This window comes from Babesia bovis (genome assembly GCF_000165395.2).
Source record: "Babesia bovis T2Bo chromosome 4 map unlocalized Chr4_1, whole genome shotgun sequence".
Taxonomy (NCBI): Eukaryota; Apicomplexa; class Aconoidasida; order Piroplasmida; family Babesiidae; genus Babesia; species Babesia bovis.
Window position 1 is genome coordinate 244,394 of NW_026261571.1, and position 26,490 is coordinate 270,883.

At 43.9% G+C, this 26,490-nt stretch overlaps 14 protein-coding genes across 14 annotated transcripts; 9 read left to right on the top strand and 5 right to left on the bottom strand.

Annotated features, from left to right (window-relative positions):
- The first annotated feature begins 994 nt into the window (after nt 1-994).
- Nucleotides 995-2,742, top strand: BBOV_IV004870 (uncharacterized protein). The gene has a single exon (XM_001610366.2). The coding sequence runs from the start codon at nt 1,055-1,057 to the stop codon at nt 2,690-2,692; it is 1,638 nt and encodes a 545-aa protein (XP_001610416.1). The 5' UTR covers nt 995-1,054; the 3' UTR covers nt 2,693-2,742.
- A 628-nt stretch (nt 2,743-3,370) lies between these two features.
- BBOV_IV004880 (uncharacterized protein) lies at nt 3,371-4,788 on the top strand. Its single transcript, XM_001610367.1, has 8 exons — nt 3,371-3,706; nt 3,741-3,828; nt 3,863-4,132; nt 4,168-4,251; nt 4,286-4,369; nt 4,404-4,478; nt 4,514-4,592; nt 4,629-4,788. Exons 1-8 carry the CDS (start codon nt 3,681-3,683, stop codon nt 4,643-4,645), a joined length of 723 nt encoding a protein of 240 aa, XP_001610417.1. The 5' UTR covers nt 3,371-3,680; the 3' UTR covers nt 4,646-4,788.
- On the bottom strand, nt 4,604-6,383 carry BBOV_IV004890 (uncharacterized protein). Its single transcript, XM_001610368.2, has 7 exons — nt 5,977-6,383; nt 5,875-5,942; nt 5,736-5,839; nt 5,546-5,701; nt 5,032-5,510; nt 4,815-4,996; nt 4,604-4,779 (listed from the first exon to the last, which is right to left on the bottom strand). The coding sequence occupies exons 1-7, from the start codon at nt 6,221-6,223 to the stop codon at nt 4,654-4,656; spliced, it is 1,362 nt and encodes a 453-aa protein (XP_001610418.2). The 5' UTR covers nt 6,224-6,383; the 3' UTR covers nt 4,604-4,653.
- A 235-nt stretch (nt 6,384-6,618) lies between these two features.
- On the bottom strand, nt 6,619-7,307 carry BBOV_IV004900 (putative integral membrane protein). The gene is made up of 3 exons (XM_001610369.2): nt 7,196-7,307; nt 6,894-7,008; nt 6,619-6,856 (listed from the first exon to the last, which is right to left on the bottom strand). Exons 2-3 carry the CDS (start codon nt 6,974-6,976, stop codon nt 6,691-6,693), a joined length of 249 nt encoding a protein of 82 aa, XP_001610419.1. The 5' UTR covers nt 6,977-7,008; nt 7,196-7,307; the 3' UTR covers nt 6,619-6,690.
- Nucleotides 7,308-7,434: 127 nt separating this feature from the next.
- BBOV_IV004910 (ABC transporter transmembrane region family protein) lies at nt 7,435-9,622 on the top strand. Its single transcript, XM_001610370.2, has 3 exons — nt 7,435-8,679; nt 8,715-9,379; nt 9,417-9,622. The coding sequence occupies exons 1-3, from the start codon at nt 7,633-7,635 to the stop codon at nt 9,589-9,591; spliced, it is 1,887 nt and encodes a 628-aa protein (XP_001610420.1). The 5' UTR covers nt 7,435-7,632; the 3' UTR covers nt 9,592-9,622.
- Nucleotides 9,623-9,692: 70 nt separating this feature from the next.
- BBOV_IV004920 (uncharacterized protein) lies at nt 9,693-11,644 on the top strand. The gene is made up of 4 exons (XM_001610371.2): nt 9,693-10,106; nt 10,141-10,314; nt 10,350-10,952; nt 10,986-11,644. Exons 1-4 carry the CDS (start codon nt 9,740-9,742, stop codon nt 11,603-11,605), a joined length of 1,764 nt encoding a protein of 587 aa, XP_001610421.2. The 5' UTR covers nt 9,693-9,739; the 3' UTR covers nt 11,606-11,644.
- On the bottom strand, nt 11,595-13,060 carry BBOV_IV004930 (uncharacterized protein). Its single transcript, XM_001610373.2, has 7 exons — nt 12,785-13,060; nt 12,653-12,748; nt 12,482-12,619; nt 12,418-12,447; nt 12,063-12,382; nt 11,955-12,029; nt 11,595-11,919 (listed from the first exon to the last, which is right to left on the bottom strand). Exons 1-7 carry the CDS (start codon nt 12,885-12,887, stop codon nt 11,602-11,604), a joined length of 1,080 nt encoding a protein of 359 aa, XP_001610423.2. The 5' UTR covers nt 12,888-13,060; the 3' UTR covers nt 11,595-11,601.
- Nucleotides 13,061-13,068: 8 nt separating this feature from the next.
- Nucleotides 13,069-14,302, top strand: BBOV_IV004950 (uncharacterized protein). The gene is made up of 3 exons (XM_001610374.2): nt 13,069-13,260; nt 13,295-13,457; nt 13,493-14,302. Exons 1-3 carry the CDS (start codon nt 13,081-13,083, stop codon nt 14,272-14,274), a joined length of 1,125 nt encoding a protein of 374 aa, XP_001610424.1. The 5' UTR covers nt 13,069-13,080; the 3' UTR covers nt 14,275-14,302.
- Nucleotides 14,303-14,347: 45 nt separating this feature from the next.
- On the top strand, nt 14,348-15,576 carry BBOV_IV004960 (putative tRNA-His guanylyltransferase). Its single transcript, XM_051767432.1, has 6 exons — nt 14,348-14,618; nt 14,653-14,697; nt 14,733-14,902; nt 14,937-15,022; nt 15,057-15,136; nt 15,171-15,576. The coding sequence occupies exons 1-6, from the start codon at nt 14,383-14,385 to the stop codon at nt 15,571-15,573; spliced, it is 1,020 nt and encodes a 339-aa protein (XP_051623247.1). The 5' UTR covers nt 14,348-14,382; the 3' UTR covers nt 15,574-15,576.
- Nucleotides 15,577-15,656: 80 nt separating this feature from the next.
- Nucleotides 15,657-17,683, top strand: BBOV_IV004970 (MBOAT membrane-bound O-acyltransferase family protein). Its single transcript, XM_001610376.2, has 8 exons — nt 15,657-16,104; nt 16,139-16,364; nt 16,398-16,864; nt 16,898-17,003; nt 17,038-17,157; nt 17,192-17,452; nt 17,486-17,551; nt 17,586-17,683. The coding sequence occupies exons 1-8, from the start codon at nt 15,779-15,781 to the stop codon at nt 17,640-17,642; spliced, it is 1,629 nt and encodes a 542-aa protein (XP_001610426.1). The 5' UTR covers nt 15,657-15,778; the 3' UTR covers nt 17,643-17,683.
- A 74-nt stretch (nt 17,684-17,757) lies between these two features.
- BBOV_IV004980 (uncharacterized protein) lies at nt 17,758-19,550 on the top strand. The gene is made up of 2 exons (XM_051767206.1): nt 17,758-17,903; nt 17,940-19,550. The coding sequence occupies exons 1-2, from the start codon at nt 17,816-17,818 to the stop codon at nt 19,517-19,519; spliced, it is 1,668 nt and encodes a 555-aa protein (XP_051623248.1). The 5' UTR covers nt 17,758-17,815; the 3' UTR covers nt 19,520-19,550.
- BBOV_IV004990 (mRNA capping enzyme beta chain family protein) lies at nt 19,471-20,843 on the bottom strand. Its single transcript, XM_051767918.1, has one exon. It carries the CDS (start codon nt 20,777-20,779, stop codon nt 19,526-19,528), a length of 1,254 nt encoding a protein of 417 aa, XP_051623249.1. The 5' UTR covers nt 20,780-20,843; the 3' UTR covers nt 19,471-19,525.
- Nucleotides 20,844-21,194: 351 nt separating this feature from the next.
- BBOV_IV005000 (Peptidyl-prolyl cis-trans isomerase cyclophilin family protein) lies at nt 21,195-21,922 on the top strand. The gene has a single exon (XM_001610379.1). The coding sequence runs from the start codon at nt 21,239-21,241 to the stop codon at nt 21,890-21,892; it is 654 nt and encodes a 217-aa protein (XP_001610429.1). The 5' UTR covers nt 21,195-21,238; the 3' UTR covers nt 21,893-21,922.
- A 34-nt stretch (nt 21,923-21,956) lies between these two features.
- On the bottom strand, nt 21,957-26,481 carry BBOV_IV005010 (CPSF A subunit region family protein). Its single transcript, XM_001610380.2, has 2 exons — nt 26,034-26,481; nt 21,957-25,998 (listed from the first exon to the last, which is right to left on the bottom strand). Exons 1-2 carry the CDS (start codon nt 26,397-26,399, stop codon nt 22,012-22,014), a joined length of 4,353 nt encoding a protein of 1,450 aa, XP_001610430.1. The 5' UTR covers nt 26,400-26,481; the 3' UTR covers nt 21,957-22,011.
- Nucleotides 26,482-26,490: the final 9 nt, after the last annotated feature.

Consider the following 26,490-nt stretch of genomic DNA (forward strand, 5'->3'; position numbering starts at 1 on the left):
CGTAATTTATGTGTTTAAAGCTTATTAGAAACTATTTATAACGTCTTCTAACCGAATTTATGCTGGTCGTTTTCCAGCATGTTCTTACGTAACTTGCCACCTCGTACTACTTACTAGAATCTCGGCAAAAGGCGGCTTAAGTGGTATAGGTTGATATTTAGTACGTTGTCTATTTACTAAAGTAAACTGACCGTATATTGGAGAATAGTAATTTAGCTATACAACTGGATTGTTACATTGCCTTGTGGAAATAATTGATATTGTACTGCGAGGTGCAAATATTATTAAGTCTTCAATATCCTGCAACATCTATAATACAGGAAGTAAATACATCGTCTAGTTTTGATAGGCTAATTGCAAGAGTAGCATTCTGCATATATCACCTCAACTCTCATAGATGTATCGGTGAAACGCTTGTGTATGAACGCGTATATTGCCGTTTTTATACATCCTTCCATTCTGCGTATGCAACAGTACAATGTTAGATATATTGTTATCTAATTGTCAACTTGTATCGAACTACGAACTAACATTGTTCATTGGATCCCACCCACGGAAGCAACACTTGTGAAACGAACCATCTGGATTTCTGTATTTTTGTCATTTGCTGGAAGTTATATCTATACAATCGACACATATCACGAGCATGCTGTATAAATAGAGATATTTAAATATAGCATATTGTTTTACAGAAGATACGGTTATAGCAGGCTACTTCAACATTGAATCTTGTTTTGTTCTGAGCCCCTAATTCATATAGCAAGTCTACAATTAGGTACTTTATGCGAATTTAAATTATCCATTGAATGGTATTTATCCCATATTGAATCTACTCAGTATACGAAACGGATACTCATAGGGGAACAGATAGCAGATTCGTTTGTAATGTAGTGGATATGTATTGGTCGTATAGATAACTCGGTGTCGGTATCGCTACTATATAAATATGACAAGAATATTTTACATTTAAAGATAAATATCTAAGCTTTGGACTGTCGTATCACTAGGGTATATAAAATTTACGGAAATTGGAAATAGTAAGATATATGTCATAATGGATCCTGCTTCAGCCTCATCAATATCGCCTCCAGGCCATTCATATAAAGCATTAGACATCAAAGCAAGTGATATAGCAGGCGATTTGTACGCTACTACGTATGATAAGCCGGGGGCACAGTTGAGGTATAACGGGACGGAGGGCCTTATGGATACCTATTACGATGACATTGTGAACCCCGTGTATAACTTTGACTCTCCTTATTTGATGCAAAATGGGACACTGCGACATGAAACTGAACAACGGGTATTGCCTGTTCTTGAGCAGATCCCCTACAGGGATGGTGTAGTGCCCTTCTTGGGAAATGTACAGAAGGCACATCAGGGAAACTATGGTTCCAGGGATATGAACTACATGCTCGGTTATGACTATAATGCTTATCATATGAACAATGGATACAATAACCTTGGATCTCCAGGAATGCAACAATTCGCTCACGTACCTAAAATGGCTATGTACCCACCACATGAAAACAGGACTCCCTTGATGAGTTGCGACATGAACGCGTCATCTCACAAAGTGCCGGAAGTTAGTCAGGACGCTACTCCCAAAACAGAGGAAAGGTCAGAAAGTAACCACTCAACTGCACCATCTGTTATAAGTGAAAGTTCTCCTCAGTTCCACGGAATGTCAGGTCCGTGTAGTAATGATTATCGACCGAATATTGCAAATACCCCGACATACATGCCTGTTAACAATACAATATTACCGGTATCGATGACTCCTGTACACAATTTCAATGAGGAATATATGATGTACAATGTTCGTCATGAAGAGGGTGATGACTGTTACAACAGGACTTATATGGAGAACAGCCCTATAAACGCATCTAAACCGGTAGTTAGTTGGTACAACACGATGAAGGAGAACTTTTACGACCCACGGATGCAAAACCATAGGCAGGAGCTTACGGCTGTGGTTACTCCTCGCCGTGTATCGGTTATGCATCAGACGTATAATCCTCATCAGAATCCATACCCTGGGAACATGTTATATTGCACTAACAACTGGGAGCCAAAAGCCTACATGTACGACCATGAAGTTCGGGGTACCTTCCCTACGATATCCAAGTCACCGGCATGCTATGACAATGGTACAGAATACACGCCTAATAAATCTGATTCCTATACAGAATCTGGTTCTACCATTAATGAGCTTCGAACGCAGCCATCTAAAGAAAATTACAACATGACTCAGATAGGTTCCAATTACGAAAATGCTGTTGAGCAGAGCCCAATATCGGATTACTTTCGCAAACAGGGCAATAACCATTCTGAGTTACCTAATGGGAGGCCTATATCAGATGAATACGGTAAAGAATTACTGGATAGTCGTGGTTGCGTGGGTGAGAATATGGGTACTGATCTATGTATGGAAAGTTTGAAGAGTTTAAACAGGAACAATATAGACTTCCTACGTATGAGTGAGTCGGTTTGGCAGGCTCTGCGGAGTACGGGCATGTTCAAGTTAGGCAACAAAGGTCGTGCCATTCTGAAATCGAAGATATCAAAACAATTGAAGATGAACCCCCATTTAAGGATGAGAGCTTTAGGGATATCAGGAGTTCGCCGTGCTACAACACGTCAATTGTTTCAGCTAGCTCAGATATGTGGCATCAAATCACATCTTAAGTAACATCAAGAATATTGGATGACATTTAAAAATCGGAATCCCATCACAAGGGGGTAATGATGCCACATAATGGCCAATCTTTCGTTGGCAGACGTATAGCACTGAACAGTAGATAAAATTCGTATTAATTGCTTACACGTACTACATGTGGCAGTTGGTATATAGAACGCGTGAATCACTCTTAGCTCTGGTAATGTCATACCATAGTGTACAAAAATCGATCATCTGTGGAAGATAGTGGCTACCTATATAAAACTAATGAATGTAGAGTCCCCTATGTTTAATCACAGGGTAACGGGATTAACCAATTACGTGATTCACATATGTAGGTACTCATTGGCATGGTATAACCAATGTTATTATAGAACTAGATTTCCAGCATAAAATCCATAATAAACCTCAGGGAATCCACTGTTGATAACCTATATATCACAGCATTGGCAACATTGATACACATGGGAATATGATTATGTTAACTTGAAGGATCCTCGTGACACCTTCGTGCACTTACCTGTTGATAAGACCCTGGATGAGGTGTCTAAATTTTAACATACGAATCGCTGATACGCTCCTTCCATTGCCACTGCATGTGGGAGTAGTTCTAGGTGTATGCACATTGTTGTATAGGCCTGAGTGTATATGGACGGACCAGTTTATATCAATACCCATTTCTTATTTTGTGTACAATATATCATATTTTCATTACACATTGAATCTGTATCAACTATTACATGGTATATGTGTAGCCTTACTGCCGCGCAGTAATAAGTGCTTCTTCCCTTCCTCAAGAATCTATTTTTACGGAAGCAACAGACTTCAATTGGTTGATTCCCGTGGCTTATGTGTATATATTGATTGGATGGTTGATTGAGTTATTTTTATATCCGCGATTTTTCTACACATCGGATCGTTTATTTTTTGAAGCCGTGTTTTTATACTTGGTTAATAGGCTAAGTAAAGCATTCGGGCTATTATCATATACAACTGAACAATGTATCCTTTGGAATCTAATTCTGAGTACGTTATTTTAGTGACTATTGACACCATGCAGGCAGCTACCTGCGGCAGGTCTTCCTGTAAATCGTATTCATCGTGAGCATCGCATCTTACGTCCTACGGGCATCAAGCCAAAGGAACATGTATGTTATTTGTGTTCTTTATTTGCATATATAGATCCTTCCTGGCTGGGAATTTACGGATGATGCTTCTTCTAATCGTACCGGTCGCAGGATGTTTGGTAACGGGGCGTTTGCTTCCAGTGGGTTATTGGATGATTCACATGTATCAGCTGGCAATGGCGCTCAACTGCATCCTCATAGAAAGAAGCAGCCTGACATTTCTGAAGAAATGAGAACACGTCTTTTCGGGATTCCCGGTCAGAACATTTTCACTTACGAGCTTGATAAGCCCAAGGCATGTATCCTTCCTCAGACTAACATAGATGTATGTTTAGCTTTTGTTTTTGTTAATTTATACAGGTTGGCATGGTTCCCAAGGATGGTTCTGAATTAGTTGGGAGTCCAATTAGACGTACTAACCTGGCGTTGAAGAGTTCCTTAGATGTATGTAATCTGTATAGGATATCACTGGTTTCAGGGTTCATTATTACCGAAGGAGGAATGTAATCGGCCATCCAGTCGCCAGCTTTTTGTTGAGGCTAAATACGAATCGCATATAGAGGTTTGTTTTGCCAATGTTGTTAACAATTGTTAAGCCGGGATATGTAACTCCTGATGCACCCTTAAAGACTGTGCGTTTGTCTAATATGAAGCACAACACAAGCCTTGAGGTGGGTTACATAATTTATCGGACAATATTACTCAGCCTGGTTTGCTCCCTTCTGTGAAAGCTCCTGTGAGTACCCGCCGCCATTACAATTTTAGTAATGCACACTGCTACGATTGTATGTTAGATATCTAAAATTTAAAACATGTTACAGTCTTGTCTGGCGAGTAGTTGTTCTATTACAAGGCTTCGTTTTCTAAAATGTCCCATATGGGTTTGCATTCTTCGCAACACCGTTTTTCTTGCTCGTTGATGCGTGCTGGTACCTCGTAGTGTGTTTCTGAGGTGTTTACATCAGCGTTAACCTATGTGAATATGATACCATACATTGTACACTTACATAAACTGGGTACGGTATGTGCAGTTTGCAGATATCCCTGATGGCTTCGCAATCACAAGCTCCGGCGAGTTCTTCAACTTGTTGCGGCTGTAGATTGAATTCTTCCATGGGTTTTTCTTTTGCTGCCTTTGCAATTGCCGATTCAGGCGGCCCCTTCTTTTCATAAAGGTCCCTTGGTGTATCTGCATCGGATGAACTCATGTGACTTATTCTTTACCTAAATTAGGATCGTACTGCGGGCATCCTTCTGGGTATAAGTGCGATTGGTCGTAGTTGGTATACTGCGGCGGTATTCTGAAATAGTTCACAAAAACGGAGAAAGAGCAGAAGGGTGGTACTGACAGATTGCTACATGGTATTTCAATATCATCCATCCAGAATCCTGGGCATGCTATTAGCGTGCCTATACATTGTACGAAGCACAGTGGGAATGTTTGCGTTACGTTAGCCGCTCCCGTCATGCAGATTGGGAATAAACTTGCACAGTACATTCCCAGGTATATGGTAGCGCACAGATAATACTGTGCATCGCTCGTGTGTCCAACCTTTGCTGCATACTTGGCGGGAAATGATGATATGACTCCATTCATCACAGAGTCCGTGATATCTGCCATTACGAAATCGGTTGCCGATATAGGGTACAAAACAGATCCCAAGCAATTCATACCGGTGAGCATTGGCAGGCACGGTAGGTTCCTACGATATTGGATACTCTGCATAATTACACTTACTGTCCAATGATCGGTGGTGGTACGATATCGACTATGATTGCCACAACGGTTTGCAATATGCCTTTGACTTGTTGCAATCCTTGTAAGATCATATTTTCCACTCCGGGTGTTTCGGCAGACGCTGGTGAGTGTACATTGGTATACATGTTTCCCATCCTATTACCAATGTAACAACATTAGTCATACTTACCACCGAACTAGGTCATATCCAGAACCTCCTCTGAAAGGTCCTCCTGGAAACTTGGTCATATCTCCAAAGGTATGGGCGGGACTGACCCAGCTTCCTTGATCACACTAAATTTCTATTTTCACGATTTATCTATACTTACATGAGGCTGGCTGAATGACGGATGTATCATGGCTTGTGTGAATCTTTCGGTAGCTCTTCTACCTTTAACTGCAGGGTGTTATACGCGTGGGTATTAACATACTAATTCCGAGCATCCATCTGTAACCGTCCACATCGAATGTTGCAGCTACGTTTGTTACAAGTCTCGCAAAAGCTCGTTTTTGATTCCACGATCCATCGGTCACTTCAGGGGCAATCATATATGCCTCTGTGAATATTTCTTCTAGGAGTGCCTCCTCTTCAAGATGGAGGTCTTCTCCAGCAGCATAGCATAGGTTTAAGGTTGCGATATATGCGATAAGGGTTACTAAAACCTTTTGTATACTCATATTTACAACGGGAATAGAACGCTATTCCTCAGTGTAGACATTTTAACTACATCTACACACGCCTTCCTGGCGCGTGCAGATTCCAATATTAACGTATTTTATATACTTATTTAATACATTAAGCTGTACTTTTATGTGATTAATATTTGTCTAGAGTCTATATATTGCTCTATAGATGCCGACCCCTTCCCCATTGTCTGTATGTCGTAGAATCCATGTATATAAAACACTGCTACAACGCTAACTACATAATCACGCATAACTATAAGTTTTTTTATTGATTAGTACAAAGTGATTTCATCTCCACTTTGTCCCACAGGTGTAAATCCGACGTTAAAAATTGAATATAACCAACAAAATGTTGATACGAACAATCCATTGCATACATAATCTCTGGATTATAACATATATAATTTATATCATGTTTTTAATATCGCGATACTGTTTTTGTACGTCATTTTACGCAATCATTCGGCAGGTGCTTCGGTTTTAATGACACACTTGTTGTAACCAACTTCAGGAGGCTGCCAGAAGCCCAAAGTGACTCTCTTTTTCAGTTCAGGTCTGTATGCTGGGAATGTTAGCCAGACTCCGGCTGCACCGTATACTACAACCCATGGAGCCAGTCGTTTCCTATATAGATGCTAAGAGATAGTATACTTGCGCTTACCATACATGGACCCATCCGAACTGCCTCCTCATATGATACTGGGATGTAGCCATCCACAGCTTGGCGTATACAGCTTTCGACATTGTGTATACTCTCTATATTTGCAATAACATGCCTGAAATGATATTAGTAACAATTATATTCCAAGCAGTTTGGCATACAATACATCATATTAATTGCACCGGGACTGAGTGAGCAGAACCAGCTATGCTCACGAACAATGCCGTTACGGTCACAATATCAATTGGCATGTATGCATTTTAACACTCATATAATTACAAAAGTGTATGTATATTGCTTACCTTTTATTATTGCGAGTTCAGGTATAACTCGCAGCGCAACGCTCCGTTGACGCATAAAAGGCCTATGCCTGAGTCAACGGTTTCGGAGCGTTACTTGGGTGATATATCTGTAGAATATAATACAAAATGATATATGACTTTATCTTACTCATTTGGGTGGGGGATGGTTTAGGTATGGTAGGGTATGGCCTCAAGCCCATTGTTGCTACACATTGGTGTGTATAGGCATTATTCAATAACAACACTACTTCATCGCAATATTGCATGATTATTTATAGCAATTTTGTGTGATTTTATATTCCATTAGTCTTATACCTGTATTTCTGTGTCTGAGGATTCCTGTGGCATCAGTGTTATTCACTAGGCTCATTAATATCTGGTATGGGCAATTGTTTTTCTGTATATTTACTTATGAACTAGTTCAATGATTAGACAAAATGTCAGTTGAACTTCAGGAGTCGAAAAATGACCCACCTGTGAAGGCGGAGGACTGTAAAATGGATGGCACTTCGGTGTCTGCTACTGTACGTCGGTTTTTAAGTGAGCTTGAGCCTGAGGAGACTGCCAATTTAGTTATTGGCGGTTGCGCTTTGGTTGTGAATGCTTGTACTAACATGTTGTATCCTCGTATTATTGGCAACATCATTGACGCTGGCAGTACTGGTGCCTTTTCACCTGTAACATCATGGATTCCAGGTTTAAGTTCTGGCATTCCTCCATTGTACGGTAGTGATTCTCCTGTTTCATCTTGTCCTCTCGCGATGTTTAAACGTCTTCTTTTTTCTGCATTACCATTATATGCAGCTGGTAGTATTGCTTCTTGGCTTCGTGTATCGAGGATGCAGCGGGCGGTATATTTGATCCAGAAGCGCTCTCGTAAGAAAATGTACGAAAAGCTATTGATGCAGGGCGCTCCGTTTTTCCATACTCGTGCTTCTAGTTTACTTATCGCCAGGTTGTTGAATGACTGTGAAGAGGGCCCGAAATCAATGGTAGAAAACATATTTACCTTTGTTCGTTGTTGTAACTCTGTCATTGGTGGTACGTTTAACTTGATCAGCATATCGCCATGTTTGACCGGTGTAACCATGACGTGTATACCATTTTTCGGTTTATTCGTCATTGCGTACTCTGCTATCATAAAGCGAAGTCACCGTAGACGTAAGGATGTAATTGACAATGCTATAAGCAGGGCTGATGAGGTCATCAGTAGTATTGAAAGCGTAATGAGTTTTGGTAAGGAGGGTGACGAGATTGAATCATTTTCTCGATCATTGGACGAATGCGACTCTGTAGCTCAACGTGTATGTAATTCAGAGGGCATTTTCATGGGTTCTGTGTTGGCTGGATTCAATCTGTCAACATTGATAATGCTTTACTGTGGTTCATACAAGATGCAATCAGGTGACATCTCCGTTGGCAGTCTCGCATCATTCATTCTTTACGGCGGCTTATTTGGTCTTGGGGTATCAGGTCTATCAAAGGTTAGTTGTTGTATTGTATGTTTTATTCTACACAGATTGCATCTGATGTTTCTAAGGCCGCGGTATCGCTGCAGCGAATCTATGAGATCCACGACCTTGACGTTGATGAGGATAGGGGTACCACCTTACCTTCGGTAACTGGTACTTTGGAGTTTGAGAATGTATCCTTTTCGTATGACACTCGTGCTGATGTGCCTGTTCTCGAGAACTTTAACTTGAAGATTGAGCCCGGCCGTGTTCTTGCCATAGTGGGTGCTAACGGCATGGGTAAAAGCACCACTGCCCGTTTGTTAACTGCGTTATACCGTCCTACTAGTGGTCGTATTTTATTGGATGGAGTCGACATATCTACATTGAGTTCTCGGTGGCTGCGTAGTAAGGTGTTTACAGTTGTTTCTCAGGAGCCACTGCTGTTTTCCATGTCTATAGCAGACAATTTACGTTACGGCAGCGATGGCGTTACTGATGACCAGTTGCACGAGGCGGCTCGTGCATGTGACATTCACGACTTTATAGACTCACTGGCTGGGAAGTACGATACCATGGTTGGTAGGCGCGGGTCACTGCTGTCTACTGGGCAGAAGCAGCGCTTAGGGCTATCACGCGCTTTGATTCGTGACACTCCTTGTGTGATTCTTGATGAGGCCACTTCCTCTATGGACGGCTCTTCTGACGATTTAGTGCGGTCTATTATTACTAGGTAAGTTCATTTCTAGATTGCTATAACGTGGTACCAGGAAGGACAAGCCCAGGACTGTGGTTATCATCACTCACCATCTAGCGACGCTTCGTTATGCCGACATGGTTGCTGTTTTGAACGACGGTCATGTTGAATTCCATGGTACTCCAGAGGATGCTCAGCGACATAGTGAGACCTTCCGTGCACTGTTTCCAGGTTTCACTGCACCCTAGACACGCTACGTAATGTCTAGTATGTTTATAGCATTATATATGTCATATCCATGCGATGTGTGTTCACTACACGTGCCTACACATCGTGGGTTATTTACCCTGCGGCACTGTTATAACATGGTAATGAAAGCTGATTAAGCTTCACTTCATGGCGAATGGCGATAGACGTCTTTCAGACGGCCGGGTTCTAATCCAAGTGTCGCTTGGTGACGCTTACCATGTCAGCGGCGGCCCATTCTGCTGCTTCCTTAGAGTAGCTCCTATCGCATCAAACTGGTCTGACGCAGACGAGAGGGTCACTATCGACTTCATATCTTGCAATGTGTATGGATTGGTGACATTCCATGACCGTGTTGCTGATCTTTCACATATACAGGGTACATATCAATTTGGTTTCCTTAAGGATGTGCGCGCTGGTTTGAAACCTAATGAATCATGTCACTTGTTATTTACATCTGACGCTGTTATATTTTCTACATCTACGGAAATTGGTCCATCAACTCCTGAATGTTACTGTAGGTTGCATTGTATGTCTATATTATGTTACAGATCGTTACATGTGTACCATTCCACCGTTTCTGCCACCTACAGTCAATAGTGACCATGTATCATGTAACTATTATGTTTACGTGAACGTTCAGTACAGTAACGGCATAGGATCTAGCCAGAGGTCAACATTGCAATGCAGGCTTGAATTTTCCATTCAGGGTTCAATATATTCTGGTAGGCATTTGATAAATATGCTCATGTCAATTTAGATGTGCCCACTTTGAATAATGAAGCATATCCCTTTTTGCCAAAGAGTGAGGGATATATATTAGAGGGCGGCCGTATAGACGACCGTTTGCTACCTAAACTGTACGCCGAGGTTAAGAATGGAAACCTTGGCAATGGAAGCATGTTGTTTGACTATGATACTTTGATTGACTATTTGGATCCCAGTTTAGGCGATAGTACTCTAGTTGCCAAGTCATCTCCTAACCGTTATTTGTTATTTCGCGACCTGAATGCCTATTGGCATGTTTGGGACACTATGCACGGTTCGAACTTTGTTCACGAGCCTGAGGAATCTTATATATTAAGGCGTTACAATGGTTTTGTTGATGAGTTCACCAAGATGATTCTCAATGGACCCAGTAAGGAGCGTCTTGAGCAGTTGCGTCCTTGGTTTGGTGATATGTTATCCCCTTGGTATACTGAGGACAGTGAGCTACTGGATGAAGATGCTCGCGCTAAATTACTGGAGCAATTTTACAAAGACCTTGAGGAGCGCCATACTAAATTTTATGGCATCAGCTTGGACAATCTTCGTCGTGCCGCATCTGAGTCCGTAGAGGTCAAGCGTGAAAATCCGCTTCAAGGTATGTTAGTATTCAAGATTTAACACGCTATAGATGTTTGTAAAGCACTGAATTTTTCATTGTCCGGCCGCCAATTTTGTTCTTGTAAATTGAAGGGGTTTTTCCAACGGGTTGGCAATGATGACTTCATGCTCCCTACAAACTCATGGTTCACTTTATCTTTCACATTTGTGGATCCCTTCTTGTGCTTACACATGGAAATATACTTAGTACGCATCGATACAATCCCTGGAGGTGAAAATCGGGTTACTGAGACTATTGTGTTATCTAGGTCATTACCCACGTTTGGTAAATCCCAAACTGGTGTAACTATGTTCGCTCCTGTTGATACAGTCCCTAGTTTTATATCATGTTACGTCAATGTATCATATCGGTTAAAGCTATGTTTTTACCATTTCCCAGAAAGCATGCGATCAAGCTATATAGAGGGCACTGGTCTAGATTTACAACAGCTGGCTATGTTACAATGGGATTACCCTGTAAGGTTACTACAAAGCGAGTCTTTACGGGTACAAGCTCGTTGTTTTGTGCGAAACGAACCTGTAACAATGGAGCAGGTATTGCATCTTGCTCAGAGTGCCAGCTCACGTGGCACTGCTTGGGGCGTAGGTAATGGTTCACGCCCCCTGTCAACCAGTATAAATATATATTAGCAGCAGCATAGCGCAGCGTGTTTTTCATTAGGTGGAGCGTGTGGTATTCCCACGTGCCATACCCTGTTGCTATCATGTAGCCAGCCATTGACCCTTGCTGCATGGGCAGCACCTCTGTATAGTTGGTCCAGTGTACACAGCTTACAGCCAGTGGCGCACAGCCCCCTGGAACTAGCTTCCTGTATACTACAGTGTGTTGAAGCAAGTTGTATTCTGAACGGTGCGACGATTCCCGTAAGATTTGGGTGCGATAGTGATGCTATAAGCCCGCTTCCCATTGCGTAGTTGTACAGCTTGACATCGTCCATGTAACCCTGGTTACCATGGGTACATATAACACTGGACATACCTTAAAGCCCTGTATATCAAGTTTACGACCAAAAAACAGGTCACCGGCTCCTGGTACCAAGTCACCTCTCAGTGCCTATATGTTATGTGTAGGATAACTATAGCTTACAATAGCTGAATCGAGGCTCCCGTTGATATACAATTTCAACGTTCTTTGGCGAGCTACAACTGTAAGTTGTGTCCATCTTCTTGACGGAATGGTTCCGTTTGATGTCATCCCCTCGTTGGCTGAGTTGCTGGTTGACACCCTAATCGATAACCTATTGCTTTGGGGGTATAGCATCAATGTAGGCGATTGAGCATAGTAGCTGCGTCTGGATATGACATTTCTAAATCCGGATGATCTCGTTTCCAGGAGATAGACCCTGAGGTCAAGAGTAAATTCCTGTACACCTAAAGAAGGGCTATCCGCCACCCTGTAGCTAGTATCTGTAATTGTTAGAACTGTTTGTCTAGGCGATTACCTGGATCAAATATGGCGCTAGATCCGTGACCTATGAATGAATGGTGCCATGTATTATTGGTTACCTGTTGATGGAGGCCCTGCATCAACTGTATCTAGAATATGATTGCCATTTCCACTTTCATCCACCGGTTCGATTAGGTCAAACGTCCAATGACCAACTAAACCTTGCTGGTTTGCAGTGGACTTGATCACATGCTCGCCTGTGGTATATATAACAAACATTATTTACATACCCAGACACAGTGCCTGTCCCACTTCGAAGCAATTATGGAACCTTTGCAGCATCTGCTGTGACAGTTGCTTTAAGCGATCGTGTGACTCCGGCACAACTACGTATTATTAAGCTCAGTGTGTCACGTTCCTACCATCGGTCAGCTTTTGGACTCCTTCGGGCTCTTCATCGGCAAAGACGGCTACCGCTGAGATCAGCAGCGCTACACACCTGAGTGATGCAGCATATATGTACATCTGTAGCGCTCTTCAGCCATGTACCAAGCCAGTTTTCGGCTTATTCCGCCTTGATGTCGTTTACACCTTCTAGCTTAGCGTTGATCGATGTGCCTCCAGGTGCATGAGAAGAGTTTAACTCTATATGTACATTAGGAATACAGAATCTTGTATGATATTTATACTATAATATTTAATTTCGTTATTCTCAGTGATGACGGGTGTCAGGGAGTACCTTGTGTACGGTGTTGACGATGCTTACAAGCATCTCTGGCCGATACAATATCATTTGTTACATAGCGACTACCTCGCTGCTATAGATTCACTTCGTCAGGGTGCGAATCCTCTAGAAAGCCAGGGTGGATGTGCAAGCGCATTAACGTTATGTTACCAGGTATGCTACTAGAACTGTGGTTCACAATTCACAGCTATTTTTCAAGACACTGAACAAATGTCTCAATACCACTATCCCTTTGGGTATTCTGCAGGACATTTCTGCAGATGCTGCCGTCACAACTCCCTCTTGTAAATTAACGTCTAGTCCGAATCGTTGCAACAAGTCAGACTCTGCTGATTCACCCGTAGAGCTTCGTAAGTTATATGTGGTATTATCTCATAAAAATCAGATGGTATGGCGGACTATAATCTAGGTTCATTACCAGCCCAAAGCGCTGATTCTGATGTTCCGGGTCATACATCGTTTACTTGTTATGTTGAAGCGTCTATGGCTACTAAAGACATGAATACCTGCCAAACAATCCACCAAAAGCTTATACGTCGACTGAAAGGTTTATTTACCGTGTTGCGTGCTATGTCAGAACGTAAGGATTTACTGCTTCATTGTAAGCAAGAGCTATTAAGCTCCGTGGGCCAGTTGCACTACCCAGAGCTTTACAACAGTATAATGGATTACCTGTTTAAGTATTCCAAACGTTTTATCTCAAGGACTGTTGATGTAACCAACGTATGGGATGCCCATATGCTGTGGAAGGCTGCTACTTCCAAGGATGCTAAGCTGAAGTTGATCGCCACGTTTATATCAGAGGTAGCTACCATTTTCGAGTCACTTTGTGGTCTATTCCACGTTAATATTTACAACACGGGTCAGAAGTCAACGGGGGCTATATGCTCAGGACATGATCGCCATTTACGTTTAAATTCAATGAACCCGTGTACCGTTGAGATACTTGCCCATATGTCTTTTGTCACTGAACGACCTCTACTATTCGACGCCATGGTACTGCAAGAGTTCTTTCTTCAAGAGGCCTTTACTTTTAAGTGGAATGAGCTTCTATCACATTTACTCTCTGGTGGCGATCGTGTAAAGGTTTATGCAGACTCTTTAATGCGCCGCAGCCTAAGGCATAATGTGGAATATCGGATTGAATCATGCAATGCTGCAATATAATATGTTGCTGTGTGATTATTTGCCACAAATTGGCAATGAAAGTAACATTTTGTCTATAATAATGTGTACATTGATTTATATCAGTGTGTAAGGTTTTACGTATATGAGATGGCCAACACACGTTTTTCGTATGTCAAGCATTTTGAGCAGGATACCATCCTTCTACCTGAATCATGGCCAGTTGTACGTGTAGACGGCCGTGGATTCACGAAGTTCTCTAAATTACATGAATTTCGTAAACCTAACGAGCCGCTGGCTCTGGGTGTAATGAATGCAGCTGCGGCCCATGTAATGTCAACATTTGACGATATTGTCTTGGCCTACGGTCACTCAGATGAATATAGGTACCGTTATGAGCCTCTGAAACATAATTAGCAGTTTCCTGTTTAAACGTGATACTCGATTATACAATCGGCGTATGCAGTAGGTTTGGTAACTGTTTCCTGATACATTCACAGGAAAATACTATCTAGCGTAGTTTCTGCGTTCTCCTCGGCATTTTCCTTTTATTGGTCTCGATTTTACCCCGATAGACAGCTTAAAATACTACCATCATTTGATGGACGTATTGTACTGTATCCTCGATTCGAGAATATAGTTGATTATTTTTCTTGGCGTCATGCTGATTGTAGGTCTGTTTACGTGATGTTATCTATTTCTAGGTCACATAAACAATCAATACAATATATGCTTCTGGTGCTTGGTTGCTGATGGAAAATGCCCTGACGAGGCCTACAAGTGGTTAAAGGTTGGTTATCAGATAAATCACTATTGATTTTTAGCACACCCAAAAGGGAGAGAAGAATGAATATATATATCAATCTCGTGGTATAAATTACAATAACTTGCCACGAATTTTCAGGTGTGTTTTACAGTACAGAACTTCAGTTTTACAGGAAAGGGACTACCCTAGTGAGATTATTATCTACCGAGCCAGGGTTAGGTCAGTGCGTCCAGGATGGTATAACTACAAAAGTCGATCGTGGTAGTATCGATTGTCAAGCAACTGACCGTCATAGACTGGATACATCCATTGTAAATACACGCCAGCAGGCAACTGGTGACGTTATAGAGCTGACTATCGATGAGTCTGAAATTGCCTTGATATCGCAGAAGCTGGATTCCATATGTAATCCTATGGGCATTGGTGTAGTTCACTGTGACAACACTAGCGAGGCTTTCTGGAATGCCGCTGCGCCATCATATTCCATGGATGGTGGCACCCGGACTAAGAAAAACATTGACACAATTGCCGCACTAAGCACAGACATGATAAACAAGCTTAATTCAGGTCGTTAAGCAGAATATTAACTAGTGTGTGGTAGTGTCGGTTATTACAGAGGGTTGGTATTTAAGTCATTTATTAGTTCCGGGTACCACCCCTAGCTACACATGTGATTTAATTTGGCTGTATATATATCTGTTCACATGTATTTGAGTTGTGTCGTAAGTATGAGCAGGTTGAGCGTGCTTGTACCAAGGGCATTGTGTTCTTCTCTTGAAAATGAGACATCGCATAGGACAGGTAGATAGGGCCGTACCGGTTCACAAGAAAAGGATAAAGCGTTCTTTAAGCAATGCGTTTGGCGAGCAGAATGCAGTATTGCCCGAGGTTGCACTGGTTCCACCTAGGGATTCCACAGTACCTGAAGATGGCGATGTCACAGACCACGAATCCGGGGTTACGCCAACTGTCTACTATCACCTAAGATCGCAAATAATAAGCAGAGAGTCTCGGAAGCGTGCTAACAGCGATCCGAGTCACAATTTTGCATATGGCTACCTAGGATGCCATTCGAAGTATGAGGACAAAAGTCCATATTTTGGGAGGTATGTTACTCTACAAGGTAATATAAATCCCTAGGCCGTTGCATGAAACATTACATACTGAGTTTCGTACTAGCCTGTTATCTAGCAGTGCACGTCACCTAGATTTAAAGGGGTTCATGAACCTGGCATTTGTGCTTTTGGTTGTTATAAACTTCCGGGCTGTTATGACCAATTTCCGTAAATACGGTTTGTTAATGGAGTTGCCGACTGTATACAAGTTGATGTACGACGATTGGCACTTAACTCGATGTTGTATAAAGGTGGGTATATATATTGGTATATAACCGGCGCAGGTACACGTATCGATTATTTTTGCCTGGGGGATTGAGAGATTCATTGCTCCATTGTCCACGAAGCCGCTGACAACCCCTGTTGTATTCCTGCAGGTATTGAACCTATTTATATTGGTTTATTACCCCTATTTGACTGTGGTCGTTCGTAAGACGGAGCCTGCCTTATCTGCACTGATGCTTGCAACATCCGTTGTTTGGGCGTTAAAGATATATTCATTCCACCACGTATGCTTCGACTATCGTAGAGCCGTGTGCAAAGGCGAGGACATATCCGAGATTTGCAATAATCGCATGGAGGCTCGTGCTGCTGCTCATTATCCCGGTTGCATCAAGTTGGTAGAGGTCTATCGCTTCCTCTACATGCCAACTGTATGTTTCCAATTTTACTATCCTCAAACACGTCGGATTCGTTGGATCAATGCTTTGAAGCATTTTACACAGTTTGTCTTTTTACTTGCTGTAGCGAGGTAAGTTCCCAATACAGTAGCTATAAGACACAGGATCATTGGGGACCAGTACATAGTGGTTACCGTGTCGAATACATTCACTATGCAAGAATTCAAATCTGCTAACTTCTCGACTGTGGCGTACCACATATTCGAACGGGTTTGTTGCAATATCCATAGGACATTACACCCAGATGCTGCTGTTATCTATACCCGTCTTATATTGTTGGCTCACTATGTTTGCTGTTATATTCCACTACTGGCTTAATTTACTAGCTGAATTAACACGATTTGGCGATCGTCGCTTCTACGGTGTAGGTTTTAAGTGGTTTACACAGTATCTCACAGGATTGGTGGAATGCATCTAACTTTGGTGAATACTGGCGTAAATGGAATTTACCCATCCACCAATTCATTGTACGGCATATAAGCAAGCCATTGCATACAATAGGCGTCCCCTGGGAGATAACCAAGGTGGTTGTGTTCATGTTATCAGCTGCACTGCACGAGTACTTGATATCGGTGCCGCTCGGTTTGGGCTGGACTGGATATGTTTTCTGGGCTATGATGGGCCAAATACCGCTTCTTATGGTAACTAGATTCACACCGGTAGGTAAATGTACTCTAATCCATAACGTCCAGATACGTATGGGTAGGACTACAGGGAATGTATTATTTTGGTTCCTATTCTGCTTCACTGGGCAGCCGGTAGGTCTTAGGTCTAGGAAATAATTTCATTTAGCTGGGTGTATTGCTCTACTGGTATCTTTGGGGTGTTAAACAAGGATCCTTTGTGTAATACCTTCACGTGCACCTTTTCAGTACGATGGGGATCGGTGGCACCTATGGAATGTAACCTTTTAGTAATATCGTTTGTGACATTTACTCGCTCTGATAAACTTTATATCTATTTGGTATAATATATTTAAATCCCTATGCGGTAGGTGTGTAACATCACAAGGCGCTGTAACGATGGCGAATGTGCAGCTTGACGGCATCTGCCGTAACCTGAGATCCACTTTAGAGGACACGGATGCTCTGTACAAGAGTATACAGATGGGTAAGTGGTTACCAATGGAATGTGTAACCTTTACAGGCATGACCAAGGCACCTGTGCAGAAAAAGCCAGTGCCAAGATCGAGGCTTACCAAATCATGGATTCCTCCAATGACCGAGCCTTGTCAATCGGAAGTAGTCGCGCCCGCTCATAAGAGCGTTCATTTTCCTAGAGTCACCAAGGATGTGCAGCAGAAAACCGATTACATGACAATGGCTGCCAAGAGTGACTTCTTTAGGTCACTCAATGTAGACCTTGATGGCTGGAGTGAATCCCAACGCAAGGTATTCTACAATGTAGTTTCTGCCGCTGAGCGCCACATGCACGCTGAGAGTGAGCGTTTGCAGCGGGAGTACTCCTTACAGCTGGAGTCCAAATTGCAGAACATTCGTAGCGAGATGTCGCAGGCGCACAGCTCAGTAGTAGCCGAAGTATCAGAGCTCAGGGTCGACAAGGAACGCCTAGCTTTCGACGAGGTTGAGAACAGGCGCCGTTCAAAGTTGATGCAGGACAGTTTACAGCGTCTCCAGAAGTCCTACGACAGCTTAATGGAGGAGTGTAATGCCAAATCTAGTGAGATCATTAGGTTAAATTCCACCTTGGGTGCTACTGAACGCTCATTTATCAACTTCAAGCAAAGGGTGATAGAGCTTGAGGGTGACTTAAACGAACGGGTCCAGCAGATTGACCGCTTGCACGATGAGGTGGCCACTGCCTACAAACAGATGGAAACCGCCAGCAGCAACTACGCCAAGTGTGAGCGTAACCTGGCATCTACTAAAACCGAGCTTAAATCCACACAGGACCAGTTATCAGATGCTCGTCTCGAGATTGAGTCCATGCAGTTAGCAGCACAACTGGCCAATAACGAGAAGTGCGCCCTAGAATCCAAGCTGCGTGCCCTTGAAAAGGAGATTTCTGAGCTATCTGCTGAGCGATACAAACTGGAAACCCATGTATCTACCTTGGAAAACGGCACTATAATATCGCTAAAGGAGCAGTGCAAGCGTTTAGAGGAACAACGTAATTTAGCACGTGTTGAGACCGCTACGTGTGACAAGCGTCAGGAGTTAGCTCAAACGCGTCGTGAGCTAGAATCGGTTCAATACCAATGCGAGCAGCTATCAGAGGACAACCGTGTGTTGCGTCGCGAGAACACTGGCTTGTCACGACAACTTGACGATTTGAAGCAAAGGTTTAAGGATTGTGAGAATGAGTTGTTCCAACTCAAGTGCCAGGCACATGTGATGAAGCAACGTGGTTATGTCCCCGTGAAGCAAACTGACTGCACCATTGATGCTCCAGGGTCACCAGCTACTAAAGAGCCTTTACCAACCGAGAACACAAAGCCAGCTTATCGTGATATATTCGCCCCTACGATGTTTGACTGCCCTGATGCCGAGACTCAGGCTAAGATCGACTCCCTGGAGTCTGAGTTAACGAGTCTCTATATAGAGAAGGATCGCATGGTATCGGAGATGACTCGGTGCAAGGTTGAGCCGAAATCACCGGCTCTTGAGCGCCGTAGGTTCCACCTATTGGAACAGGAGCTAGCTGACACGAATCAGCGCATACACGAGATTACCGAGAGCATACGTAAGCTCCAGGTGCCTATATAACTAAAATTAATTTGTATCAGTACGTTTTGACAGTACAACCTGCTTGCTCCGATTCGGCCCGCTGTCAGTGACTATGAAAGGCCCTTCTATATCTTCCATATGCTCTCTATATGGTGATACCTTCTGCCTTTTTATGGCACCTTTTTCTAAGGCAGGTGTTATAGCCCTGAACAGGTAGTCGCCTATTAGTGGTAGTTGTGGCGACACTACCTTGCGATATCTCTTTACAACTTCATTTAGGTGCTGCACCATGCGCAAATCGCATAGACCCAGCTTGCTGGTCATCATCCCACCTGGAGCGATACCGGTATCGTCCGAGTAGGCTTCACCTCGCATGATAACGTCCCGTAAACGCCTAACTGACCTTATAAGTGTGCTGCAGTGGTGCTTAAGTAGCTGTATCTTTTTATCGTAACTTAGTCCAGTTGACTTCAGCAGATTGATAATAACGCCACCGTTCAACTCCGCCTCAACTTCATATTGTGCGTTGTTATCATCGGTTACCGATGAGTCAGACTCTACGGTCTGAACTTGTGTGAGGTCAAAGCGTAAGTGCCCCTTTTTGTTGATGTAAGTGTTCCTATTCTTCTTCCTTCGCGTGGTGGCGGCACTGGTGTTCGGCAGGTCACGTATCGGCACTCGGTATTCCAGGTTAACGGCTATTCTGTAGTCTAGAATTTCCTGGTCCCCGACATCATCATTATCGTCGTTCATTTGGGTATCCCGCATAGATGAACCCGTGGACACATTCCACGTAAGCAGTTTTACCTTACGTATGGCTTCAAATGACTTTGCACCTTTAGTTTGGTTCTGTGGCACGCTAATACGCACGGGCTCTTCGTACTCCGGTAACTTAAAGAACCTATCAAAGGTCAGGATGCCCAGCTGAGTATCCCATTCATCACTGGTACCACGTTCTTCCGCTATTTGCTTGATTAGTGTGAAAGCGGATTGAAATTGGCTTTTAGTTACACTTGGTTGGAACCTAACAAAAGCTCTATCGCTGATCAGTGCGTCTGTAGCACTGGGCAAGGTGAACCTTTGGCCATCGCGTACGTTCCTTATGGACCCTAGACGAACTTCTATTTCAAGCTCACACGGTGGGTAGCCGGATGTAGAATCAAAGTCGCCATTATCCAACGCTGCCGCCAATGGGCCGTCTAACGATAACGACTCCAAGCGCTCTGCCAGGGCAGACGCCACGACATCACATGATACAGCACTGCTACCGGCAATTGTTTTGGTAGATTCCTTGACCATTAGTATTATTATGTGTATTGTTAATTATGTGAAATCAGCCCAAGTGTGTGTGGAAGGCCATGGTATGGCCAATGGGCACACCGAATGTGTATAAGCTATACAAAAGCAGTAACCATGACAATTACAGGGATCTCTGTTCATTTATATACCACTTATAATTTAGGCATTAGAACCCATGGAATCCTGGTATTTAGATGTGTTTGTAACACATAATTACAGTGTTGTCTGATGGTGTGTTAGAGGACGTATCCAAGGAGAGTTCTTTAGCTACCAATACGTACATGAGCCACGGCATAGGCTAGCTAGTAGCTAGGGGTCTATTCCGTGCCGTGATGCCACATTTTTTGTTGGTTTTTACCCCATTACCACTACTTGCTGTGTTGCTAAGCCTCTGGGTTACTATTAACAAATCTACACTGGTTCTACCTACACAGATTCGTGTGTTATCTTAGAACTCAGATGCTTTTTAGGCTTTTGTGTTGTTTAGCACTTACTGTAATTACTTCAGCTGAAGCTTACAGGATTCCTAGACAGACTTCTTCTACCGGTACAGGTTACACACCAGGAAAATCATATCCCGTTTACTCAGAACCCATGTCCAAAATGTCTCGTTCACGTGTTTTCTTTGACATTGCCATTGGCGGCGCTCCTGCTGGACGCATTGAGTTTACTCTCTTTGACGACATTACCCCAAAGACTGCTGAAAACTTCCGTTCTTTGTGTGTGGGTGACAAGACCGTTCAGGGTGTGAAGTGCCACTTCAAGAACTCTATTTTCCACCGTATCATTCCTCAGTTTATGTGCCAGGGTGGTGACATCACTAACCACAACGGTACTGGTGGTATGAGTATCTACGGCAGACGTTTCAATGATGAGGACTTCTCCGTTAAGCACAGTGTACCAGGTCTTCTTTCCATGGCTAACAGCGGTCCTAACACCAACGGCTCTCAGTTCTTCATTACTACTGTTCCTTGCCCATGGCTTGACGGTAAGCACACTGTATTTGGTGAGGTCAGTGAGGGTATGGACGTTGTGAAGAAGATGGAGCGCTACGGCTCTGGTAGCGGTGCTACTACCAAGGAGGTTAAGATTGTCGACTGTGGCCAGCTTTAATTTAGCGGCTACATCATACTTGATTCATACACTAAAACGTTTGTCTTAATGTTGATATTATGTTTAGCAATGCTGTATCTTACGTGATGTCTATCATAGCAATGTTTCCTGGAGGAGTATCATTGCCGCAGCCTTTGGATGTGCTCCACCTCCAGGGAAAGCAGCTCTGGGGAGTAGAACAGCCCATGGGCATCAGTCTTGGATACCATGTTGTATACCTCTGACTTCAGACTGGTATCCAGTCTGTTGTAACTTTCGATGGCGTCGCCATCAATGAACCCCTTAGCGGCGCACATCATCCAGCGATTCTTGAACGAGCGCCAATGTTCGTTTGAAATATTACCAGCTTGAGGTTGTATACGGTTTATACCCTCCTCAACAAACGCCAATCTGCAGAATAACTTAGTGTCGTCGAATATACACAGCTGTAGCAGTGACCCTGATGTAGTGACGCATGTCAGTATAGTCTTGAAACCATACTTCCAGAACTTGTTTGGTTTGGCTAGGCCACGTACCAGGTCATTGCAGGAACTGTGCGATATAGCGGCTGAAACATCTCCCTGCACGCAACAAAATGGCCTGTTGCAATAGGTTTTCATGGGGAATTCTGGCATGTCATGGTCGGAGTTACCGTTTAGCAGGGCCACTCTGGACTGCACCTTAGGGTTACGGCGTATACGATTAATAAGCTCTCCATGGTGGAACAGCCCAACGTCCTCTGCTTTTATAGCTTCGGCGTCGTTAGTCACTACCTGCCGCTTAGCAAAGACGTAAAAGTTGCCAGAGCTATCTGCTACAACGCAGGACGTCTGATCTATTGCGGCTGCCGCGGTGCAATATACACTGTTAAAGTCCTTGCAGACCTCGCGTAACTCGGTACCCTGCCACTGTAGCATACGCATCGAGTTCATCAAATCACCTATAACGATAACATCCTGGTATGCATCCAACGATACTACATACGAGCACGATTTGTACTCAGCACGGGTTACTAAAGTGTACTGTCCATATGATTCATCTGATTCGTGTAGCACCTCCATCTTGTAGCTACGCAAAGTATCACTGGGTTCTGGATCCGCGCCACGGACCAATGAGAGTACTGCCACAGTCTCATTCAATGCCACAACCAACTGGTTAATGCACGGTGTCATTTGGGTTACCCCCTTATCTATGAAGTTTAAAGTTCTCAGGAATACCACATTCCACTTGTGGGCATCGCTTTTTATGACATCCACCAGGAATATGTACCCCTGAGAAGGCACTCCATCTTTATCCTGGATTAATGATGAACCTAGCGCTATCAACGTCTTGGGGCCATCGAACTTAACTGTGCACATGCTGGTGATTACATGACGCTGCGGCATATTCAGGGTATGCACCACCTCCTTAGTACCCAGGTGGATGAACTTGACACATGACTTCAGAACGTATACACCTGGGATTGTACCACAGGAAGCAACATCCATGCATCGGAAAACACTAGAGTCATTGTGAGTGACCGATGAATCAGAAATCGACGGCATATCACAATCAGCAATGAGCTCACCGTTGCAACCTACTACCACGAGATCACTTTCGTCATGGTAGCATATGGTCTCAAACGACCTGCCGCTACATATAGTCTCAACATGTAGCTGTAAAGCAGTGTCCATATGGCCTATATGGATGGACTTCTTGTCTGTAAACACCAGCGACACGCCTTGGGGGTTCTTTTCCACAAAGTTGAAAGATGTGACAGTATCAATACGCGGTACGTTAACGGGTACGTATTCAAGCTTACCACGATTGGCATAAATAAGCATTGGGTTATCACCAGTGGTGACTATGCGATTTTTAAGCAGGTTAGTCCCACCAGAACCGGGCACTGAAGCGTGCATAGATATGGCATCCAGCCCTATGGGCCCATTACTCACTTTGATTACATTTTCCATGACCATTGACAATTGGGTATTTGTACCCAAACCATCCTTATCGCAGTCGCCAAACTTCAAGCGGTACACGCACAGGGTACCGTCGGAGAGTGCAGCAAAAACCAGTGCTACATCGCCGACAACACCAAAGCGCACTGCCCGTATTGCCACACCATATCCGCAGGGTACTTTTGTCGTATGCAGCATCTGGAGCCCCTCGGGTGATATCAAGGATATTTCAGTATCCTCCCATGTTGACACGGCTATTAATCCCGTTCGCCTTTTAGTCTTGAAATCACCCCCGCTGAGGTATGCTGTAGAAGACACTTGTTTTGGGAGCACACTTTTGTGTAATATCTTCACGCCGTTGGATACATCCAAGATGAGGAATACGTGATTTGACAACCCTATGAACACTCCAGAATCGCAAAGGTGGCAGCTGACTATAGATATAGGCATAACGCCACTGCCAACAGCTATCCCAGCTATCTTGCATATATCATTTAGCGAATGATCAACCCGGGGAATCGCGACGCTTTTGTAATTTACCAGGGATATCCCATTTGTAGTTACCTGCAATACCATTTGCGTGCCATAAGGCACCATCAACAGCGTGCGCATATGCTCCACGAATCTGTGGGAACTAGGGTCCATAGACGTTACTACCCATAGCGGCTGCTTCACAAAGTCAATGGCAGTCTTGCTGGGATCCCTCTTTGGGGCTGGCGGCACAACTACCTTGTAGAACCGGGTGCGATTGAAATAGCTGGTACATATCATAAAGTTGTTATTCGCTTCATTAAACAGCGGTAGCGCCGTAGTGTACAAAACGCCACTTGCCGGGCTCGATGCCATTACATCTATAGCGACACCGTTGGTTATACTGCAAACGCGTCCTTCGGCACCGTATCCACAACATGCCAGTATGGGTATTGCGCCGCTATCACTCTGTGGACCAAATGTAAAGTCCACTATAGGTCCAAGGTTAGTTTGCTTCCAGGTTTCCCATGTCTTCGGCGACCATGGGTCCTGGAACCCTTCATCATCAGCCTCGTCCATGGTATGGTATTCTTCCTCCGTGGGATCACTACATGCGTCGTTAGCCTGTAATCTGTCTTGGGTAGTTGCATCATTGATAGACAGTATCCTGGAACTATCGTCTATCGCATCCACGCGTCTTGGGTTATCACAGTCCATTGGGGTCAGCTGCATACCAATGCCATGTCGATCGTCAATCCCCGACAAGCGGACAGTTCTGCAATTACCTACCGTTGCAGCTATGTACACCAGGTTAGGATTAAGCATGACCAGGGCCGAGGGTGGCGAGTAGACACCGAGTTTCGTGGTCACAATGTCCACTATCCCGTTGCAAGTGGTTGCCGCCACTGCCTTGGACGTCGGTGCTGATGACTGCGACGCACCGGCTCTGCGCTTTAAGGCGCTGCTGACTGACATGCTGGAGCCTATGAGCTCCAGTAGGTACAAGGCACCCGTGTCGTCACCGATAATATACCGCCAGTTGTCAACCACGCTACAGTAGCAGCTTATGTGACCTACCGATATATCAACATGGAACTGCCTCACGTTCTTAGGGTCACGGAATGATACAAATCCCAGTCCCTGGGAACCTAGTAACATTAAACTGTCACTGTGCCTGGGACCGGGATTAAGCTTCAGAGGCATGAACTTGGTGAGGTGCCGTGGCAAAACTACGACTTCGGGGAATAATGGCAGGCACCCATATGAGGTAAAGTGGCGCCGGCCGTCAAATCGCTCAATCTCGAAAAACAGCCTTAATCCGCAGTAGCACAGGTCACTGCGTTCCGAGTCGCTGGAATCATCAGTGATACCACTGGAAGCCAGCAGTAGCATCTTACACTCAAGGACGTACTTTCCCTGGTGTATGTCAGTTCGACAAGGTGCTGAAAGAGCGGCTACATTCATTGCACGCTGGACAGTTGACGAACTCTTATGGGAGCTTGGGCCAGCAGTCTTCTCACAAATGTCGTAAAAGGCTATATCATGGAACATAGTCTGGCCAGTGCGCATAGTGACTACATAGTTTATGTTAAAATAATCGTAACGATCAAGTATCACGCACTTTATAGTCTTCTTCTGGCCGTGAAAAAATATAAGATAGTATTCAGGATCAACGCGGAGTATAACCTCGGATTCAATATTCGGCGCTCCAGGCTCCTGTTATTAATGAATACGAATCACTGGAAACCTACTTGCAGTGAAACTAACGGCCTAGAGACAAAGCGAGAGTGCTTCGCATCAAAGGTTAGTAGAATCAGCAGGAAATTCGAGGTAAGCACTAGCAAATGGCTCTGAGTAGCTCCAGGAGGCCTGAACTCTAGTATATCGACCAGGATAGTGTGCCCTTCGACAGTAGCAGTAAGTACTGGCGCATTGGAATCCCGGCAGTCGCCATCGTCAGCGCCAATCTGCTCCAGCGAGTAGACGTCTATACTTGACTTCTTGAGACACACCAAGTAGTCCCTATCTGAATTCTCTGCAAGCTTGCATCGCAGAGCGTTCCGGGTGGCCCCTCCGGGCGCCGAGGTAACAAAGTATGTGTAAATACGGTTCATCATAGAACCTCGATATTAGACACTAGCGAAAACACATTTTCATAAACAATGTGGTACTAGGGAATTTTCCCATGGCAAAAACACTGCTATCGGG

Bases quoted from the DNA above. Each gene is read 5' to 3' on its own strand.
- BBOV_IV004910 (XM_001610370.2), top strand. From the start codon at position 7,633: ATGTCAGTTGAACTTCAGGAGTCGAAAAATGACCCACCTGTGAAGGCG. The intron at 8,680-8,714 runs GTTAGTTGTTGT...TATTCTACACAG, and splicing joins GGGTATCAGGTCTATCAAAG to ATTGCATCTGATGTTTCTAA. The intron at 9,380-9,416 runs GTAAGTTCATTT...ACGTGGTACCAG, and splicing joins GTGCGGTCTATTATTACTAG to GAAGGACAAGCCCAGGACTG.
- BBOV_IV004970 (XM_001610376.2), top strand. From the start codon at position 15,779: ATGAGACATCGCATAGGACAGGTAGATAGGGCCGTACCGGTTCACAAG. The intron at 16,865-16,897 runs GTAAGTTCCCAA...TATAAGACACAG, and splicing joins TTTTTACTTGCTGTAGCGAG to GATCATTGGGGACCAGTACA. The intron at 17,004-17,037 runs GTTTGTTGCAAT...CATTACACCCAG, and splicing joins CGTACCACATATTCGAACGG to ATGCTGCTGTTATCTATACC.
- BBOV_IV005000 (XM_001610379.1), top strand. From the start codon at position 21,239: ATGCTTTTTAGGCTTTTGTGTTGTTTAGCACTTACTGTAATTACTTCA.
- BBOV_IV004890 (XM_001610368.2), bottom strand. From the start codon at position 6,223: ATGAGTATACAAAAGGTTTTAGTAACCCTTATCGCATATATCGCAACC. The intron at 5,943-5,976 runs GTATGTTAATAC...AACACCCTGCAG, and splicing joins CAGATGGATGCTCGGAATTA to TTAAAGGTAGAAGAGCTACC. The intron at 5,840-5,874 runs GTAAGTATAGAT...ATAGAAATTTAG, and splicing joins CGTCATTCAGCCAGCCTCAT to TGTGATCAAGGAAGCTGGGT.
- BBOV_IV004880 (XM_001610367.1), top strand. From the start codon at position 3,681: ATGTATCCTTTGGAATCTAATTCTGA. The intron at 4,370-4,403 runs GTTTGTTTTGCC...ACAATTGTTAAG, and splicing joins AATACGAATCGCATATAGAG to CCGGGATATGTAACTCCTGA. The intron at 4,479-4,513 runs GTGGGTTACATA...AATATTACTCAG, and splicing joins AGCACAACACAAGCCTTGAG to CCTGGTTTGCTCCCTTCTGT.
- BBOV_IV004990 (XM_051767918.1), bottom strand. From the start codon at position 20,779: ATGGTCAAGGAATCTACCAAAACAATTGCCGGTAGCAGTGCTGTATCA.
- BBOV_IV004870 (XM_001610366.2), top strand. From the start codon at position 1,055: ATGGATCCTGCTTCAGCCTCATCAATATCGCCTCCAGGCCATTCATAT.
- BBOV_IV005010 (XM_001610380.2), bottom strand. From the start codon at position 26,399: ATGATGAACCGTATTTACACATACTTTGTTACCTCGGCGCCCGGAGGG. The intron at 25,999-26,033 runs GTAGGTTTCCAG...CATTAATAACAG, and splicing joins GGCCGTTAGTTTCACTGCAA to GAGCCTGGAGCGCCGAATAT.
- BBOV_IV004900 (XM_001610369.2), bottom strand. From the start codon at position 6,976: ATGTCGAAAGCTGTATACGCCAAGCTGTGGATGGCTACATCCCAGTAT. The intron at 6,857-6,893 runs GTAAGCGCAAGT...GCATCTATATAG, and splicing joins TTCGGATGGGTCCATGTATG to GAAACGACTGGCTCCATGGG.
- BBOV_IV004930 (XM_001610373.2), bottom strand. From the start codon at position 12,887: ATGTACATATATGCTGCATCACTCAGGTGTGTAGCGCTGCTGATCTCA. The intron at 12,448-12,481 runs GTAACCAATAAT...ATTCATTCATAG, and splicing joins TGCAGGGCCTCCATCAACAG to GTCACGGATCTAGCGCCATA. The intron at 11,920-11,954 runs GTATGTCCAGTG...CATGGTAACCAG, and splicing joins TTGATATACAGGGCTTTAAG to GGTTACATGGACGATGTCAA.
- BBOV_IV004960 (XM_051767432.1), top strand. From the start codon at position 14,383: ATGGCCAACACACGTTTTTCGTATGTCAAGCATTTTGAGCAGGATACC. The intron at 14,903-14,936 runs GTAGGTCTGTTT...ATCTATTTCTAG, and splicing joins TTCTTGGCGTCATGCTGATT to GTCACATAAACAATCAATAC. The intron at 15,137-15,170 runs GTGTGTTTTACA...TCAGTTTTACAG, and splicing joins AACTTGCCACGAATTTTCAG to GAAAGGGACTACCCTAGTGA.
- BBOV_IV004950 (XM_001610374.2), top strand. From the start codon at position 13,081: ATGACGGGTGTCAGGGAGTACCTTGTGTACGGTGTTGACGATGCTTAC. The intron at 13,261-13,294 runs GTATGCTACTAG...CACAATTCACAG, and splicing joins CATTAACGTTATGTTACCAG to CTATTTTTCAAGACACTGAA. The intron at 13,458-13,492 runs GTAAGTTATATG...CATAAAAATCAG, and splicing joins TGATTCACCCGTAGAGCTTC to ATGGTATGGCGGACTATAAT.
- BBOV_IV004980 (XM_051767206.1), top strand. From the start codon at position 17,816: ATGGCGAATGTGCAGCTTGACGGCATCTGCCGTAACCTGAGATCCACT. The intron at 17,904-17,939 runs GTAAGTGGTTAC...TAACCTTTACAG, and splicing joins GTACAAGAGTATACAGATGG to GCATGACCAAGGCACCTGTG.
- BBOV_IV004920 (XM_001610371.2), top strand. From the start codon at position 9,740: ATGGCGAATGGCGATAGACGTCTTTCAGACGGCCGGGTTCTAATCCAA. The intron at 10,107-10,140 runs GTAGGTTGCATT...ATTATGTTACAG, and splicing joins ATCAACTCCTGAATGTTACT to ATCGTTACATGTGTACCATT. The intron at 10,953-10,985 runs GTATGTTAGTAT...AACACGCTATAG, and splicing joins GCGTGAAAATCCGCTTCAAG to ATGTTTGTAAAGCACTGAAT.